We start from the raw sequence: 15,950 nt of genomic DNA, 5'->3' as shown, positions 1-15,950 counted from the left end.
TCTTTTTGTGCTGTGTGTTAAAACCATATGGATTTTTGGCTGGAGAACAGGAGGAGCGGAGAAATAAGTGTTTCTAACCCCCTTTTACCCCCCCCCCCCCCGTTTTGTACACAATGAGCTGCTTGTTTTCCAAATATTGCATTGTACTCTTTTGTCCCATCATCTGCTGCCTCTTTGTCTTTTGTCAAGTGTTGTATCCTAGGTATTTCGTGTCTCGTCGCGCAACTGATTTGCTTTTGATTTGCATGGATACTTCGTTTTTTTTTCCCCCGGACCTGGTGCAGATGTGTTAGTTTCGGTTTGCTTTCTTTTGGGATACAATTTATTTTGCAAATGAGCTATTGTGTCGTTGGATTCGCCGTGCATGGTGTTTACGCCTGGGTTTTATTAAAACTTTGGGGCTGTGATTAAATTAAGGCGTTTTAAAGTGCGCAGTGGGTCACACATTTTCCGATCTTTGCCTCCCCCCGCCCCCGGCTGCATTGATGGTCAGATGTGGACAAAGAAGTTGTCGTCACAAGGTGTCCTTTGTCAACATCCCCCACCCCCTCTCATACCCATTTTCAATTCTGCTGTTAATATTCACCGAATCTCAATATGGTAGTTTCGTTCGGTGTGCGATCACAATAACGAAGAAACTCCGACACTGCTCTCAATGTGTTAAGTGTGGAGGTGTGCTGTCAGATCGTTTTGCTTTGACAAGGAGCGATTAACAGAAAGCAACATTGTAATTGCTGCGTTAGAACTGTTGGAGCACTAGTACTTGTAGGGAAGACTCATTTTGATTTAGTACAAGGCTGTTGTATGTACTTCGAGACGCGTTAGGGGAAAGAAGTGCCTCTGCCGAGAAAGTGTAACCAACTTTAAGAAGGTGGATTGTGCAGCATCACGAATCTTGGCGATGCAATTTTGTGGCTTGATTAAATGAAGCCTCCCTCTAAACAGTTCTTGTTAATTCTGTATGTAAATGTAGGCCAAAAGAAACTCTTGATACTTCTCACTACTTCATATTTGCGTATTGCCGTTTTTTGGGGGCAGTTGGAAAGAGACTTGGGGCTTTTATCCCACTCGGCTCTGACCTCTGTAGAATTGTCTTTTAATCGTTTACAGTCAGGTCAAAGTGGCTGGCATCCCTGCTAGTCCTGTATATTGTCCCCGATATTGATGTTTATCCAGCCAGCTGCTGGATGCCCCGTAACCCAGACAAACCAACGGAAGGATTGCCTTGGTATTGTTTACCGAAAGGCTGCCCGCCCCAGCTCCGGCTGAAAGTGAGCTGGTAAGCACTTAAAGACAGATTGTTTATTTGTTTTTTAAGAGGCAAGCAAGGTGTTGAATGGTGTTGGTGTTAGGCAGAAACTGCGCATGGGCACTGTCAGACAGGTGCGCGGTGTCAAAACGGCAGGTGCAATTTCGAGTTAGGAGGGAGCAGCAACACTGAGTCTGTGCTTTTTCACAAGCAAATATTTCAGTCTGCAACCAAATCTGAATTAAAATCACTAGAGATCAAGTTAAGATCCACGCTACTCCGAGTAAATTTAAGGCATTATCGTCCTTTGGTTAAACGTCTGTTTTCATTTTTTAAAAAAAAGCTGCAAGATGAAACACTATGCAGGCTTCTTCCTATATTTGGCGAAGTACCGTTTGAATGTATTAATATGACAATTGTGCTGTACACACAGGATAAAGAAACCACAAGTCTGCAGAATCAGATTTTACTGCTTTTCAGCTGTTCAACAAAAAAGACCCACAAAGAACTTCAGGAAAAATTGTTAGATGGAAATATTTAAAGTACACTGGTTCTCTTGAAATGATTCAAAGTAGCAGCTGTGTCAAACAATAGAGTTCGAGGTAGCAGAATCATTTTCATATCTATCAACCTCTATAAAGCGTAACTTTAATTTGCTTAAATATTCCGTTGTATCAATTAGACTTTTGAAAATGCTTCCAAGTGAGTGGCATTTATTTGATCCTTCTCATATTTATAGCACCGATATATTATCAGGAAAAGTAGAACTGGCTTTTTTATTGGCTTTAGATGAAGAATCTACATTTATAGTGGCTGTAAAGTTTTAAAAGATAATGCTGTAAAACATCTGTGATTATTTAAGTTATTTTTCTCAAGTGCGGCATTCTATGCACAGAATTGTGTACCCTTGATTACATACCTTGCTACTAATGTCACATGGCAGGTGTGTAGAATATTGTGTACTTAGTTCAACTTTCCAGAGAGACTAAAAGGCCAACACTCCCTTGTCCCAAAATTTGTTTCAGTAAATTTTTGATTTAGGATATTTGTGTCAAACGCTGCTGCTAATTAGTCAAAACTTAAAATGTGCCAGTAATTACAATTTTCATAGTATAAATTATTAGATAGGACTCAAAAATTAAGAATGTTTTCACGCATTCCTAACACTTCTTTTTTTAAAAGTTCCAATGACCTTTTATGTATGTTGAGACCTTACTTATAAAAATATACTTCTTTAATAATACTGTCATTCTTATTTTTTCTAAGCACAAACAGTTCAAAGCCTGAATCTACTTGAAGTTGTTTGTTCATTCTTCCCCTCCTAGAAATTAAAAAAAACTGCTATGCCTTTTACAACAGAAGCTTAATAAACACTTTGCTGATTTAGTACTGAATGATACCCTTCATTTTCCATTCAGAAAATCGAGGTATATGCTGAAATTTTGTGCTTACTTCACCTAACCACTTTATTCCCAAGGAGTAGAATTATTACAGATGTTCCTTCTTCCAGGTTTTAACGAGCTAAAGACTACGCATTGATTTTTTAAAAAAAATATATGTCTACCGAGAGAGTAATTAAAAGCCAATCATGTTTAAATGCATACAACACATCAGCTCGGAGTCTCCTGCCAGACCTCCCTGCCTTATCCTGCTCTCCACATGTAGCACTGACATTTTTTTTTTAAAAATAGGGTTGCTTGTATAGTGTAGTACTTTGGCGAACAAGTTAAATGCCATGGATATTGGCCCCCCTGCAATATTTGAGGTTCTAGGTGTATTCTGCATCTTTGACGACTCAAATTGTTTCTCTAAGACGGTAATGGCATCAGAAAACCCTGTCTTCTATGGATTTTCCCATTGAGGTCTTCAAAATTTAAATTTTAAAGTCCGCTAGAAGGCAGTGCATATAAACTGTGAAGAATGCTACTATTTGTATTATTATAATTCTGGAAATATGCTTAGCTGGTTGAATGTTTACACTTTCAGTGGTCAGCAACTTTTACCAAATGCAAATTAACCAGCAGTGGTAAGTTTTTTTTTGATGGCTATTTTCTATTAATTATAAATAATGCATTAAGGATGCCGAAATCTAATTTTTTTTTTTCTCTCCGCCACCCCCATCCCCACCCCCATCCCCATCCCCCAGCCACACACACTCCGAGGTAGTGGTCTGATTTAAAACCTATCATGAGATAAGCCTATTACAAATGTATTTCATACTGAAAGCAAACAGTTGCTTAGGTAGATTGTGTTTCTCTAAGGATTATCACAGTTATGGTCTTGAGGAACATTTGATATTTTTACAGGTAAATTGAAAGGGATGGGAGCTGTTCCAAAAAATGTCTGCATGCTGTCTTTGGCAACTGTTCAGCTGATATAAAAGTTTCACATAGGATAAATCTAGCATGAAAAATGTATTTTGATTTGTTGTTTCATATAGGTTATAAACCTAAACCCTATGTTCAATTGAATCAGCACTTGAAACCTGGATGGGTTTAGTTCTATGCTTGTTAACCAGGAATCTAGATTTGCCTTTATATGAGAAATACTGCAAACATTTAGCAGTGTTTCTGTTCTTGGGAAATCAAGATCTGACCTAAAAGAAATGCATTCCCTTCCTTTCCCACGCTTTTGTCTGATGTTTTCTTGCTCTGTCACTGAACATTTTTATATTTTTTTTCTGAAGAGACAGAGGATGTGCAGGAATTCTTACATACTTGGCATCCAAACATCATTTTTTTTTAATTAAATGAGAAGCAAACAAATCTATAACCAGTTCTTTATAATGTTTCTTTTATAAAGCTAATCTTTTGATAAATATTACTGTACAATTTGATGTACATGTTTAGTCATGCCATTGTCACTTTTTTTGTTTGTAGGGTATGAAACAGGAAGCTATATCCTAGTACCAGAGCAAAAGATAACCTTTTACTGGCAGTTACCTATATATAGGTTTTAAAAAAGAATGAATGGTTGCTGTCAACCTATATTTAGGTTTGTTCTGTGATCTTTCATTTTGTGCAATCAGTAATGTCATATCATCTTGGCATTCTCGGAATGATGTGTGGAACAAATAGATGTACTTTAGCAGATTCGTTAGTTAGGGGTCCATATGAATTAAATTTACAAAAGTAATATTTGAACAGAACAAACTTTTTAATTTTATATAGTTCATTTTTTCCATGACTCTGTATTTTCCAGTGAAAGATCAAAAAGAAAAGGCTGTTAATGGAACATTTGAAAGCACAGAGATTTATCAAGTTTTTAAATAATTTAGTTATCAGTTTGATTTGAATTTTTTCAGACTTTAAAGTCTGTTTCACCAAAATATACACATCTACCGATTTATTCTGTTCCATTAAGATAAACCGTAATAGTTTAGGCTTTCATACAGGTGATTTAAAGTGCTTAAGCAGATTTTTTTTTTGTTTTGTTTTTTAAAAAATCTGAATCCATTTTGAGATATTGGAGTAGAAATTTTTTAAAATGTTTGATTTGAAATAGAATTTGTGGTGAATTGTAATAAATGTATCATGTCATATATACCGCTACCGGCACATTTCTGCTCTGTACAGAATTGAGGTCAGGAAATTTGGACAAAATTAAAGAAAATGATTCATCAGTCCTTTTGTTCTATTGGCCAGGGTCCCAGGATTCTTGAGCTGTGCCCAGCTGACAAGCTTTTGAAGATGGCACAATAACAGTCCAGTGATGCCTGACCATGACAGCATAGCCCTCTTAACTAGACATACGAAAAGACGCCGGGTCGACATTGGAGTGAAGAGAACTGTAGGGACATCTACAGTGTTTACTAAAGCGAAAGTGAAGCTATTCAGTGCCATGAATCCCCACGGTTCAGATCAGGACATTGACTGCTCAGTGGTTCAACATACAGATGGGGACAAATCAAATGTGCTCCGCAAGCTGTTGAAGAGGGCAAACTCGTATGAAGATGCTATGATGCCTTTTCCTGGAGCTACCATAATTTCCCAGCTGTTGAAAAATAATGCAACTAAGAATGGAAGCTCAGAGCACAATTTGCAAGCCAGTGGTCTGTCCAGCACTGGCTCAGAAGCAAATCAGGAGGATGCCTGTAGTAATTCTTCAAGGGAAAGTGCCCAAGAATGTGTTTCACCGTTTAGCAGACCTAGCATGAGCCAGTTTGACGTGGATCGTCTTTGTGATGAACATCTGCGAGCTAAACGTGCCCGGGTTGAGAATATAATTCGAGGCATGAGTCATTCACCAAATGTGGCATTGAGGGGTGGAGAGAATGAGCGAGATGGGGTGCAGCAGCCTGTGAGTCCCCGAGAAAGCTATAGGGAAAACAAACGCAAGCAGAAGCTTCCCCAGCAGCAGCAACAGAGCTTTCAACAATTGGTTACAGCCCGGAAAGAGCAAAAGAGAGAAGAACGTCGACAATTAAAACAACAGCTGGAAGATATGCAGAAGCAACTGCGACAGCTCCAGGAAAAATTCTACCAAATATATGACAGTACAGATTCTGAGAATGATGAGGATGGCAACATGTCTGAAGACAGCATGCAATCTGAGACTGCTGATACTAGGGCACACGACAGGTCTGACAATGAGATGTCAGACCTAGATCCAGGACATTTTCTTGATCGTGCTCGTGCTCTTATTAGAGAACAGGAAATGGCAGCAGAAAATGAAAAGTTGAAGAGAGATGGCCACTCCAGAAAAGGTCAAGGCTCAACCAACTTGCATGCTGAAGGGAAACAGCTAGCTGAGACTCTTAAACAGGAGCTTAATTCAACTATGTCACAAGTAGTAGACTCTGTTGTTAAAATGTTCTCTAAATCCTCCCACCAGCTTCCTCAGGTCTTCCCACCAATCCAGATTCCACAGGCAAGATTTGCTGTGAATGGAGAGAACCACAACTTCCATACTACTAATCAACGGCTCCAGTGCTTTGGTGATGTCATCATTTCCAATCCATTGAACACCTTTGCCAACATGCATGTGTCTAATTCTTCAGACCAGACAGAAGCACTGCCTCTTGTCGTACGCAAAAACTCATCTGAGCAATCTGCCTCCACTCCTTCTATGGGTGGCCATCACAGCTCTCTTCATCAGTCTCCACTTTCAGCTGCAGCGGGATTTTCATCTCCTGCCTTCCGCCATCCATTGCCTCTTCCTCTTATGGCATATTCCTTTCAGAGCTCTATGGGTAATGCATCCAGCACAGTTTCTGGGAAAGACAGGTCATCTCCTGAGTCCTTGGACTTGACCAGGGAAACTGCCTGTCTGCGGACCAAAGTGTCATCACATCACATGAACCATCGTCCGTGCTCACCAATGCATCCATCCAGCACAGCTGAAGGTCTCTCTTTGTCTCTCATTAAATCTGAGTGTGGTGACTTGCAGGATATGGCAGATATTTCACCATATTCTGGAAATACAATATCCTTTTTCTGATGTCTTAGTGTATCATCTAGGTGTATGCAGTTAGAGTACAAATGTCATTCAATTAGTGTATGTGGTATCCTGATAGAACAATAAGTTGAACTTTTGGAAAAAAAAACTCCACATTTCTGGGGCATGCATTTTATGTACCATCATTACCTGTTTTTGCATAACCCAAATACGTTGAAGATGCAACAAGTGCATCACCCCCACCCTCCAATGTTCTACAAGTTCAGTGCAGCTGCCTGATATGCATGATTAACCTCTGTTCAGCTGTACACAGAAATCTTTTGTTCTTGTATATACAAAGCAAATGATTTTAAAAGCTTGTGAGCACAATCAGTGGGATCAGCTAAACTGAACTTCTTTCACAAGATTTACTTGTTTTTTTCCCTCTATTTTAGGTAAATGAGTATGCTATATCTTTTCAGCAGCATTTTGTTTCTGATGTTAAAATTGTGCTGGATTATCTGGTGCAAATCTCCTTCTGTCAAAGTGCCAGTCCTCTGTATAGGTTTTCATTTTTCCTTTATCATATCACTTAGTCAAAGTAATAGAGCTTCTATTTTTGTTCTTACAAAGGTTTGTTGACAGATGTCAGTTACGTGCCACACCATTTTGCTTTTGCTTAGCGACACCCTGATAATTTGATTTAGTAGCCAATTCCATATTTCACAGGTAACAGTATAGAGTATTCAAGATAAACTACATATTATGAATTTTCAGTGCGATTTATTGTATTTTTTTTAAATTGCCCTTTCTCATCAGTATATTAAACTTAACAACACTTGTAGGAGTTTGAAGGTGATTGGTCTATTTAGGTAATTTGGAGGATGCACAGCCACATTTCTCTCCATGATAATTATACTTGCCCCTTGTGTAACAAGCAAATATTGGCAGAATCTGAGAAAAGTTACATACTGCTGGTGCTGGAAATATATACAAAAAAAAATATACTCACATCAGGCAGCACCTGTGGAGATGTATAACAGTTGCTGTTTCAGGTGAATGACCTTTTCAGTTATTGACCTGAAATCTTAACTCACTTTTTTTCTCAAGATTCTGCCTGACCTGAGTATTTCTAGCATTTTTAATAATCACAACTCCTTTGCTAAGAATACAGCTGAACTTTTTGAGGAAAGGATGTGAACCCAGAACACAAATGTACTTCATAAGTTACATCAAAAACTTTATCCCAGTCTAAATTGTAGTTTTATTTTGAATTTATTCAAAGGGTTGTGAATACAACTATTTATGAGACACCAGATGTATTCCAGTGATAAAGAAAACAGTTGACCTGTTCTCAAAATTCCAGACATGATCTTATGTCTTAGACTCTCTTTGCATCTTAAGAAAATAGCCTTGCAGAATTTAAAATTTGCATACATTGGAATAGAGCAACATTATGCAAGGCTAAGATAGATGAACCCTTGATCTTTGTGGTTCTACTATAAAGTAAAATGTCATTTAGAGATAGAAACTTAAGCTATGGCAAATAATGAAAGAGGAAGGGCATAAAAAATAAATTTGAAATCTGCTTCTACAATTGTTTAATAATTGCTGCCAATTAATTTAATTGAGAACAGTGTACTAACAAAGATTAAATTGCATGTAACCTTAAATGACAAAAAGTGGCAATTAAAATAGAATTGGATCTAGAAATTATATCTCCAATGTTGTAATTATATTTTTGATCATAAATTTGGTTATGCTAATTCTTAGGTAGCCAGAATTGTAATAAAATTTTAGTAACATTTGTAAAGTGTTTACAGGTTTTAATTACAACAAACTTTATTACCCAAGTAAAGTGTGATTTCAAAGTTTCTTTAATTTTCTATGCTGAATTGAAAATTATACTTGGAATTCTAGTTGCACTGCTGCAGTCTTAGATACAGAACTGCACAGTTAGATCAATGTTTTGTGCCACTAACATAACAACTCATCTGCCTCTCAGGTAATACTACATATTTGCCTTGTAAAACTCTGTATGCAGACTACACATAAAGTCATGTGGTGTTTGAACACTACTTTAGGTTCAGCTGCACCACAGTATTTCTCTGATCTTTTATTTTCCTGAGCAGATGTCTTTCATTAATTTATGGATTTATCATCTTTTCTTTTTTTTACACCTGGCAGCTGGCTCAAGTTTCAGCAGTTATTGTCTATTTTGCATGACATGTAGAATTGAATGTCATCTGTCTTAACAAAGCTGAAGCTAAAAGAATGAGGTGAGCCACATGAGCTGCTGGGACAGAGCTGTACGTTTTCTTACCTCCTTAATATTTATTTGTGCTCACTACTTCTGGCCTTGAATGGACTGTGCTTGCATTTTGTGCAGCTGTATGTTTACCAAATCTATTCCAACATGAGTCATTGTGCGTGTGTAAGTATCCTAGAAACAGCTAGTGCTTTCTTGGGAGAACAGTTGCTTTCAACGTAAGCGTAAAAGGAAAATTAGCCAATTGGTCAGTTTTGCTGCACAATATTTTGAGAAGCAGTGGCATCTAATTGCTGTTCATTGAATTTAGGATGCTTTTTACAGTCCCTGTTATCAGTTGCATGAAGATATGTTACCTAACATCTTTTTGAATGATGTTCTTGTTTCTCACTGTGTGTTAATGATAGGGGTTTTAGTAGCTTCTAGAAAAGGTGCTATGACAGAAATTTCTTTAGAAATACAGTTAGCTACATATGATTTGGACTGCTGTTAGCTTAATATTATGACAAATTTCCAAAATAACTGAAAGCCACAGTCTATATAAACCAAATCATTTTATTTTGGATCTTGTAAGCATATTTACATTGCTCTAAAAATGAGTTAGGATAATGCATAGAAGCAACATTTCTCATGTTCACTGTCAGTACTTAAACTATTTTTCTTGATTTCAACTTTCATTCCAAAATGTAATGATTACAGCTGAAGTACAGTTCTGTGGACACTTGATCACCATTCAGTATATTACTTAGCCAGTAACCTATGGCAGATTGTATGACAATCAAGAAAAAAATTTAATTGCACAGAATGAGAGTAGGCCAATCACCCTGTTAAACCTGCCCAATTATTCAATAGGACCATGACTCCTACCTTAACAATCCTTTTGTGGATTGGTTAGCTGAACTGGCTGGATGGTTAGTTTGCAATCCAGGGATGCTGATAGCAAGGGTTCAATTCCTACATCAGTTGGGGTCATCAAGAATGGCTTTCTTCCTTAACCTCACCACTCGCCTGAGGCGATATGACCCTCAGGTTAAACTCTTCACCAGTTATCTTTCTAATGAGCAAGCAGTCCTACGATCTCTCTGGAAGTATAGTGACTTTGCCTTTATTTCAAAATCCTGAATACCACTGGTAAGCAGAAATCCATCAGTCTTTCCCTTAAACATACTGGAAGACTGAGCTTCTACATACCTCTATGGTAGAGATTTCAAAAGACTTATAATCTCAGTAAAAATATTTCTCCTCATCTGAGACTTAAGTGCCCCCCCTCCCCCAAATTGTTTCCAAAGTGTGTCCCTTGCTTCTAATCTGATGGCAGCATGGTGGCTCAGTGGTTAGCACTGTTGTCTCACAGCACTATGGACCCGGGTTCAATTCCAGACTTGGGCAACTGTCTGTGTGGAGTATGCACCATTCTCCCAGTGTTTGCGTGGGTTTCCTCCCACAGTGCAAAGATGTGCAGGTTAGGTGAATTGGCTTTGCTAAATTGACCGTAGTGTTCAAGGATGTATAGGTTAGGTGCATTTGTCAGGAGTAAATGTTAGGGAATGTGTCTAGGTGGATACATTTAGGTCGGTGTACACTTGTTGGGCCAAATGACCTGTTTGTACACAGTAGAGATTCTAATTCTAATTCTTAAAATTACAACTATGGGTAACAACTTGTCAGCATCTACCCTTTAAACATTTTGTAAATTTCAATGAGGGAAACTCTCATTCTTCGCAACTGTAAAGGATACAAACTTCCAAATCTGTCTTCATAGAACAGTTCTGTGATCCTGGGAGCAAGTCTGTTGAACCTCTGTATTCCCTCTATGGCAATAAATAGACTTGAGACTAAAACTGCACACAGTACTTCAGGTGTGATTTAATGAAACTCCCATACAATTAAAGTAAGACTCAGTACTCCTGAATGTTTGTCATTTAATCATTATGTATACACTTTCTAGCAATATCCGTTTTATGGTAAGCAACTGTATAAGACCCACCTGAATTGTTTTTACTCTTTTCCAAAATGGGTGTTCTAATCCCGTGCACTGTCGCAAGCTTAAATTTTGGGTTTGCAAGCTCATTGTTGAAATGGCTGCTGTGGAACTCTGAGTTCCAATAAGTGTCCTCTGCTATAAAAGAAAGACCTCACTTTCACAGGCCCACTGTCTCTGCACACCCTCTCGAGTATCCCGGAGGGAGTCATGAGAATTTCAAGTTTTGATATAATGTTTAGCAAACATTAGCCTACAGTACAATTAGAAAGAAAGACTCTTCTTTATGTAGCATGCCATGGCCACCAAATGTCGCAAAGTAGTATACTACAAGTTAACTACTTTCAAAATGTAATCACTGCTGTGCTTATGGGAAATGCAGCGTTAACTTGTTCACAGAATACTTCCACAAACAGTAATGTGGTAACAATTAGAAAATGGTTGTGACACTGGGAATAATTTCCCTGTTTTACTGCAAGATATTGCTGTGAAATTTCTTGCATCCACCTAAATGAGTAAATGGGGGCTTTGGTGTAATACCTAATCCTAAATTCAAACCGTCATTATAACTATGACAAATTAATTATCAAGACAATGGGGATTAAATTAGGTTTACTCTCAACATGCCACATTGACATGCACGCACATACACAAACCTCTTTCCCCTCTTTCCCCCCCCCCCCCCCCCCCCCACCACCACCACCAAAAAGCTGTGCAGTACCATAGCAGATTCAGGTGCATTTCCTGACTCCGTCATTGAGAACTCTTTATTTTTGACATCCCTGGTTTAGTCTTTGTATTCTTGCAGTAAGATATCTAAGTTTACCTCACTGATTTATTTAATCTAATGTATCAAGTTAGTGTTGGCTTTAATATAGAATTAGGTCATGTTTAATGTCTAGAATGATTTTATTTAGTTTTTTCCTCCAATATTTTTAAATATGTATCTATTATGATGCACCTAGTTTACTTGTAGAATAAGCTCCAGGTAGGCGTAGAATGAAGAGCTCCTCTATAGTGCAGTTAATAATTGAACACATTTTCCCTACCCCAGATTTAATTGTCCAATGAAAATATTTCAAAACCATTTGTGCGAAGTTAATTCTAAATATTGCACCACTCATAATTTACAATTTTAGCTATTGGAATTAATTATTACTAGGGCAGACTGATTTGCTTCAGTTTTTTTGGCTCTATCCGTTTAAAATGCAATACTTCTAAGTTTTAAACGGCTGTGCTAGGAAGTGGGTGCATACACCTGACTAGGAAGTAGTTGTTCTTGAAATGCAGGTGCTGATATCACATTGTATCCTCGATTCTTCAAATGCACTTGCAGCCAACACAACTGTGTATTTACAATGAATGTTTGCAGAATCACCTTTTTAAGGTACTTGATGCAAATACCAATTGACCACAAATCTTCAATAAGAATTGGCAAGCACAGTACGTTTTAATATTTAGTGTTCTAATGATACACCTTTTTTTTCTGAATATAAGAAGGAAGTGCAGTGGTAATATAATTGGTGGCAGAATATCTCACTCGGACTTATTTTTGCAAGAGGATACTTGAATGTGGCAAGTGAGCATATCTTCATTGAAAGAACTTGCAAAGTAGTTTACATTATATCTGATCATAAAAACAAAGTAACCTTATTCCTAGAAAATAATTTGTTGTGTATCCCTAATCTCCACCAAGTAGTTATGGTGTATGAGGAACACATTCATAAGAAACAGAAGCAGAAGTTGGCTATTTGGCCCTTTGACCCTGCTTTGCTATTCAGGAGAATCATGACTGATCCATTATTCCTCACATCCACTTTTCCACCTTGTTTCCTTTAATCCTTGGCTCTCCCACTTATCAAAACCTGTTCTCTCTTAATCTTAAATTTGTCCAAGGACTCTGCCCCCACAGGTCTCTGTGGTAAGGCTTTACAAAGAAACACAGCTGTCTGAGAGAAGAAATTCCTATTCTCAGTCTTAAATTGACTCTCCTTTATTCTGACACTCTGCTCCTGGATTTGTCACACGAAATATCCTCAGCATTTACCCTGTAAAGCCTAAATCTTCCATTTAAGAATAAGAGTACGTATTGTGAGAGGCAATAGTTTCCAGAGGGTAGCAAATGGTAATACTGACATTATCCGTTTTGAAGGAGGGCCAAGAAATATATAACTTAGGAAATATTCAACGTAAGATTAAACTTATGTTATTGAATATCCCTGCGCAATAACTGTTTTAGTAGATTATGCTTGAAGAAAGATATTTAAATTTATGACCTTTTATTTAGAAGTGTCCTTCAGAGTGGAATAATAGCGGTATTTTAATTCAACTGTTATCCTCTCGGAAGTTCAAATACGATAAATGTAGCTGTTCTAATGTCTTTATATTTGAGATTATGATTTATTTATTCATAATTACAAAGTTTTCAGAGCACAGATTTGACTTGTTAACGTCTGCTAATATAACAACATTTGTTAAATGGCATAACAATCCAGTTTGTATGAAAGTAATCTGTAAGTATGAAATGAAAGTATGAAAGAGCACTTCAGAATTTATTCTATGATTTTTATGCTGTAATGCAATTTATTTCATGCAATTGCTGTCTAAGAAGGAGTCTTTACATTAGTAGTCAAAACGGCAGGTAAAGCAGGATGGGTCAGTGACCACAAACAAGCAAATCCGTGAATGTCACTCCACATGTTACTAGCTGTTCATCATGTAAAACAAAAATCTGGTAGTTGCAAACCGAGAAATGTGCAGGTCATCTGTAACCTTCATTTGTTTTTGTTTGCTAAGAACAATAGCATTTAGAAACCCTGTTTACTTCAACCGTATGTTTTTCTTTTAAGATGTGCATATATTTGACTTTTGTTATATATCTTAAAAATCATGTTGCTGTTGCGATAACTAAATTTAGTCTCATTCTTGGAATCTTATTATGCCAACATCTGGGTGTGTGGTATGAAGGAAGCCCAACAGGAATAGTTTTTGGACACCAAGATTTGGAGACATAGCAAAAATTGTGATATCGAGTGATGGCAGCCAGAGGTTCCAAAGGAATGGGGACAAAGTTGCTCAAGGCTACAATCGAACCCGGGTCTCTGACACTGTGAGGCAGCAGTGCTAAACACTGAGTGCCTCCCCAGCCTAAAACTAGGATTGGACAATGATTGCCGGGAAAGTGTACTCCATCTTTGCTTGCAGGTGTTCCATAGGTAAATGATCTTCTTAAATTGCTCAGATTATTTTGATCATGCAATGTCCCTTGCTGTTGTTTTGTCAAGATTGACCCTCTTCAAATCTTCCCAGTTCAGAATTTATAATGCAGTTGTGACAGCCATAATTTCATTGGGATATGGTTTTCCAATGAAAAGCAAGATCTCGCTCTCCTTTGCCTGAATTAATATGACTGTTGTTGTGGTTCTGTTTGAGCTGGGAGTTTTTGTTGCAAACGTTTCATCCCCTTTCTAGGTGACATCCTCAGTGCTTGGGAGCCTCCTGTGAAGCGCTTCACAGGAGGCTCCCAAGCACTGAGGATGTCACCTAGAAAGGGGACGAAACGTTTGCAACAAAAACTCCCAGCTGGGTGAACAGAACCACAACAACGAGCACCCGAGCTACAAATCTTCTCCCAAACTTTTATATAACTGTGCTAGCCACCTTGTCTATTTAATTCACTCCAGAGTGAGCGAAGTGTAGAAATTAAGTTGTTTATCCGCATCATATGCCCTGATTTTTGCAAAGATGTAGACCTTCTGTGCTGTAGTAATATGCTGAAAGAATTTGGAAATCACAAGTCTTCCCCCCCGAACCCAAAATCTCTCCTTTTGTTGAGGGAGCAAGATTGTGAAAAGACATATTTCTGTGTATAAATACATTAACTCAGTGAAATTGCAAAAGGCATCAAAGAACTTTCCAAACAAATATGGATTTTAAAAAAAGGGATAAGTATTTCACAGTGCCTGTCAACTTAAGCCATCATAGGATTTGTGCTGCATAACTGATTTCCCAAAATATCACTTACACAATGGTCTGCCTATATCAAATGAGCATTTCGGTGGAAGCTCCACCTGCTTATACAGTTGAAATGTTTGCTTACAAAAAAGACTAAACACTTGAAATGCAATAGTTATTTTTCATAAGGGGTCCAAGATAAAAAACTTAAATAAAATAAGAGTAAGATAAATAAACATGAGCGTGTGAAGGGCCACAGGATTGGTAGAGAGAGGCTCTGATGGGGCATGCAGATTGAGGGGGAGTGAGGTGAGAAGGATCTTTCGATTTTTGTCTTTATTTTTAAACATTGACCACAGCATTGGAGCCATGAAGCAGGCTTCCCAGACCACTCCTGCATTGAGCCTGATTACCAATCTATCCTCCAAACTGATAATTGGAGGAGTTGAAATTTTTACTGTTTTGTGTTTGCAAAACCAGGAATTCTCTTGCCTGTGTGCTTCTGGACCATTGTTTCTTATCAAAGTGAGAAACCATCAAGAGAGCGAAATGCCTTTCTAAACTATTTAGAGTGACTCATTTGGTTATACATGTGGCTCCATCTCTTGGTGCCACTTTGAGCAGTGTTGTTTTGTCACTTCTGACAAAGTGCTGGATACTTTTCTTGTATGCTATTTATAGACTGATTATAATAGGAACTTTTTATATGAAATACTGGAGATCCCTAATTTGTTGACACTTTTGGTTCTCGTCAACAAATATCTCGGAAGATTAAATTGATTAACCAGATTCAATATAAATCAGGGTTTTCCCATTTTCAGACTTAAGGAAAAAAAAGGTTCCTGGAGATGAACCCTGGACCTACCATGGTCAGAAAGTTTGCTGGATCTTCTGGCAATCAGGCAGCTGATTGGCTGCAATTGGCCATTTTATTAGAATTACAGCCTGAAAGCTGGAAGTCCCAGCCATTTGGATTTGCTGGACAATCAAGGTAATATCAAGCAATGCCATGATCCAGTTCATGGCTGCAGCCAAGACTACAGCCACTCCCCCTGCCCCCAAATAGATGGAGGATCACCACCAATCTATCTTAGTGTTGTTTATGGAGTGGTTTATGTTGG

At 37.9% G+C, this 15,950-nt stretch overlaps 1 protein-coding gene across 1 annotated transcript in view; it reads left to right on the top strand.

Moving 5' to 3' along the window:
• prox1a (prospero homeobox 1a) overlaps nucleotides 1-15,950 on the top strand; it is a 134,440-nt gene that overhangs the window by 218 nt on the left and 118,272 nt on the right. The window contains 1 exon segment of the mRNA XM_060830894.1: nucleotides 4,894-6,689. Within this exon segment, the coding sequence (XP_060686877.1) occupies nucleotides 4,961-6,689 (1,729 nt within the window). The 5' untranslated portion in view covers nucleotides 4,894-4,960.

This window comes from Hemiscyllium ocellatum, chromosome 10 (assembly GCF_020745735.1).
Source record: "Hemiscyllium ocellatum isolate sHemOce1 chromosome 10, sHemOce1.pat.X.cur, whole genome shotgun sequence".
NCBI classification, from domain to species: domain Eukaryota; kingdom Metazoa; phylum Chordata; class Chondrichthyes; order Orectolobiformes; family Hemiscylliidae; genus Hemiscyllium; species Hemiscyllium ocellatum.
The sequence above is the reverse complement of the archived record's forward strand: the minus strand, read 5'-3'. Positions and strand labels throughout refer to the sequence as shown.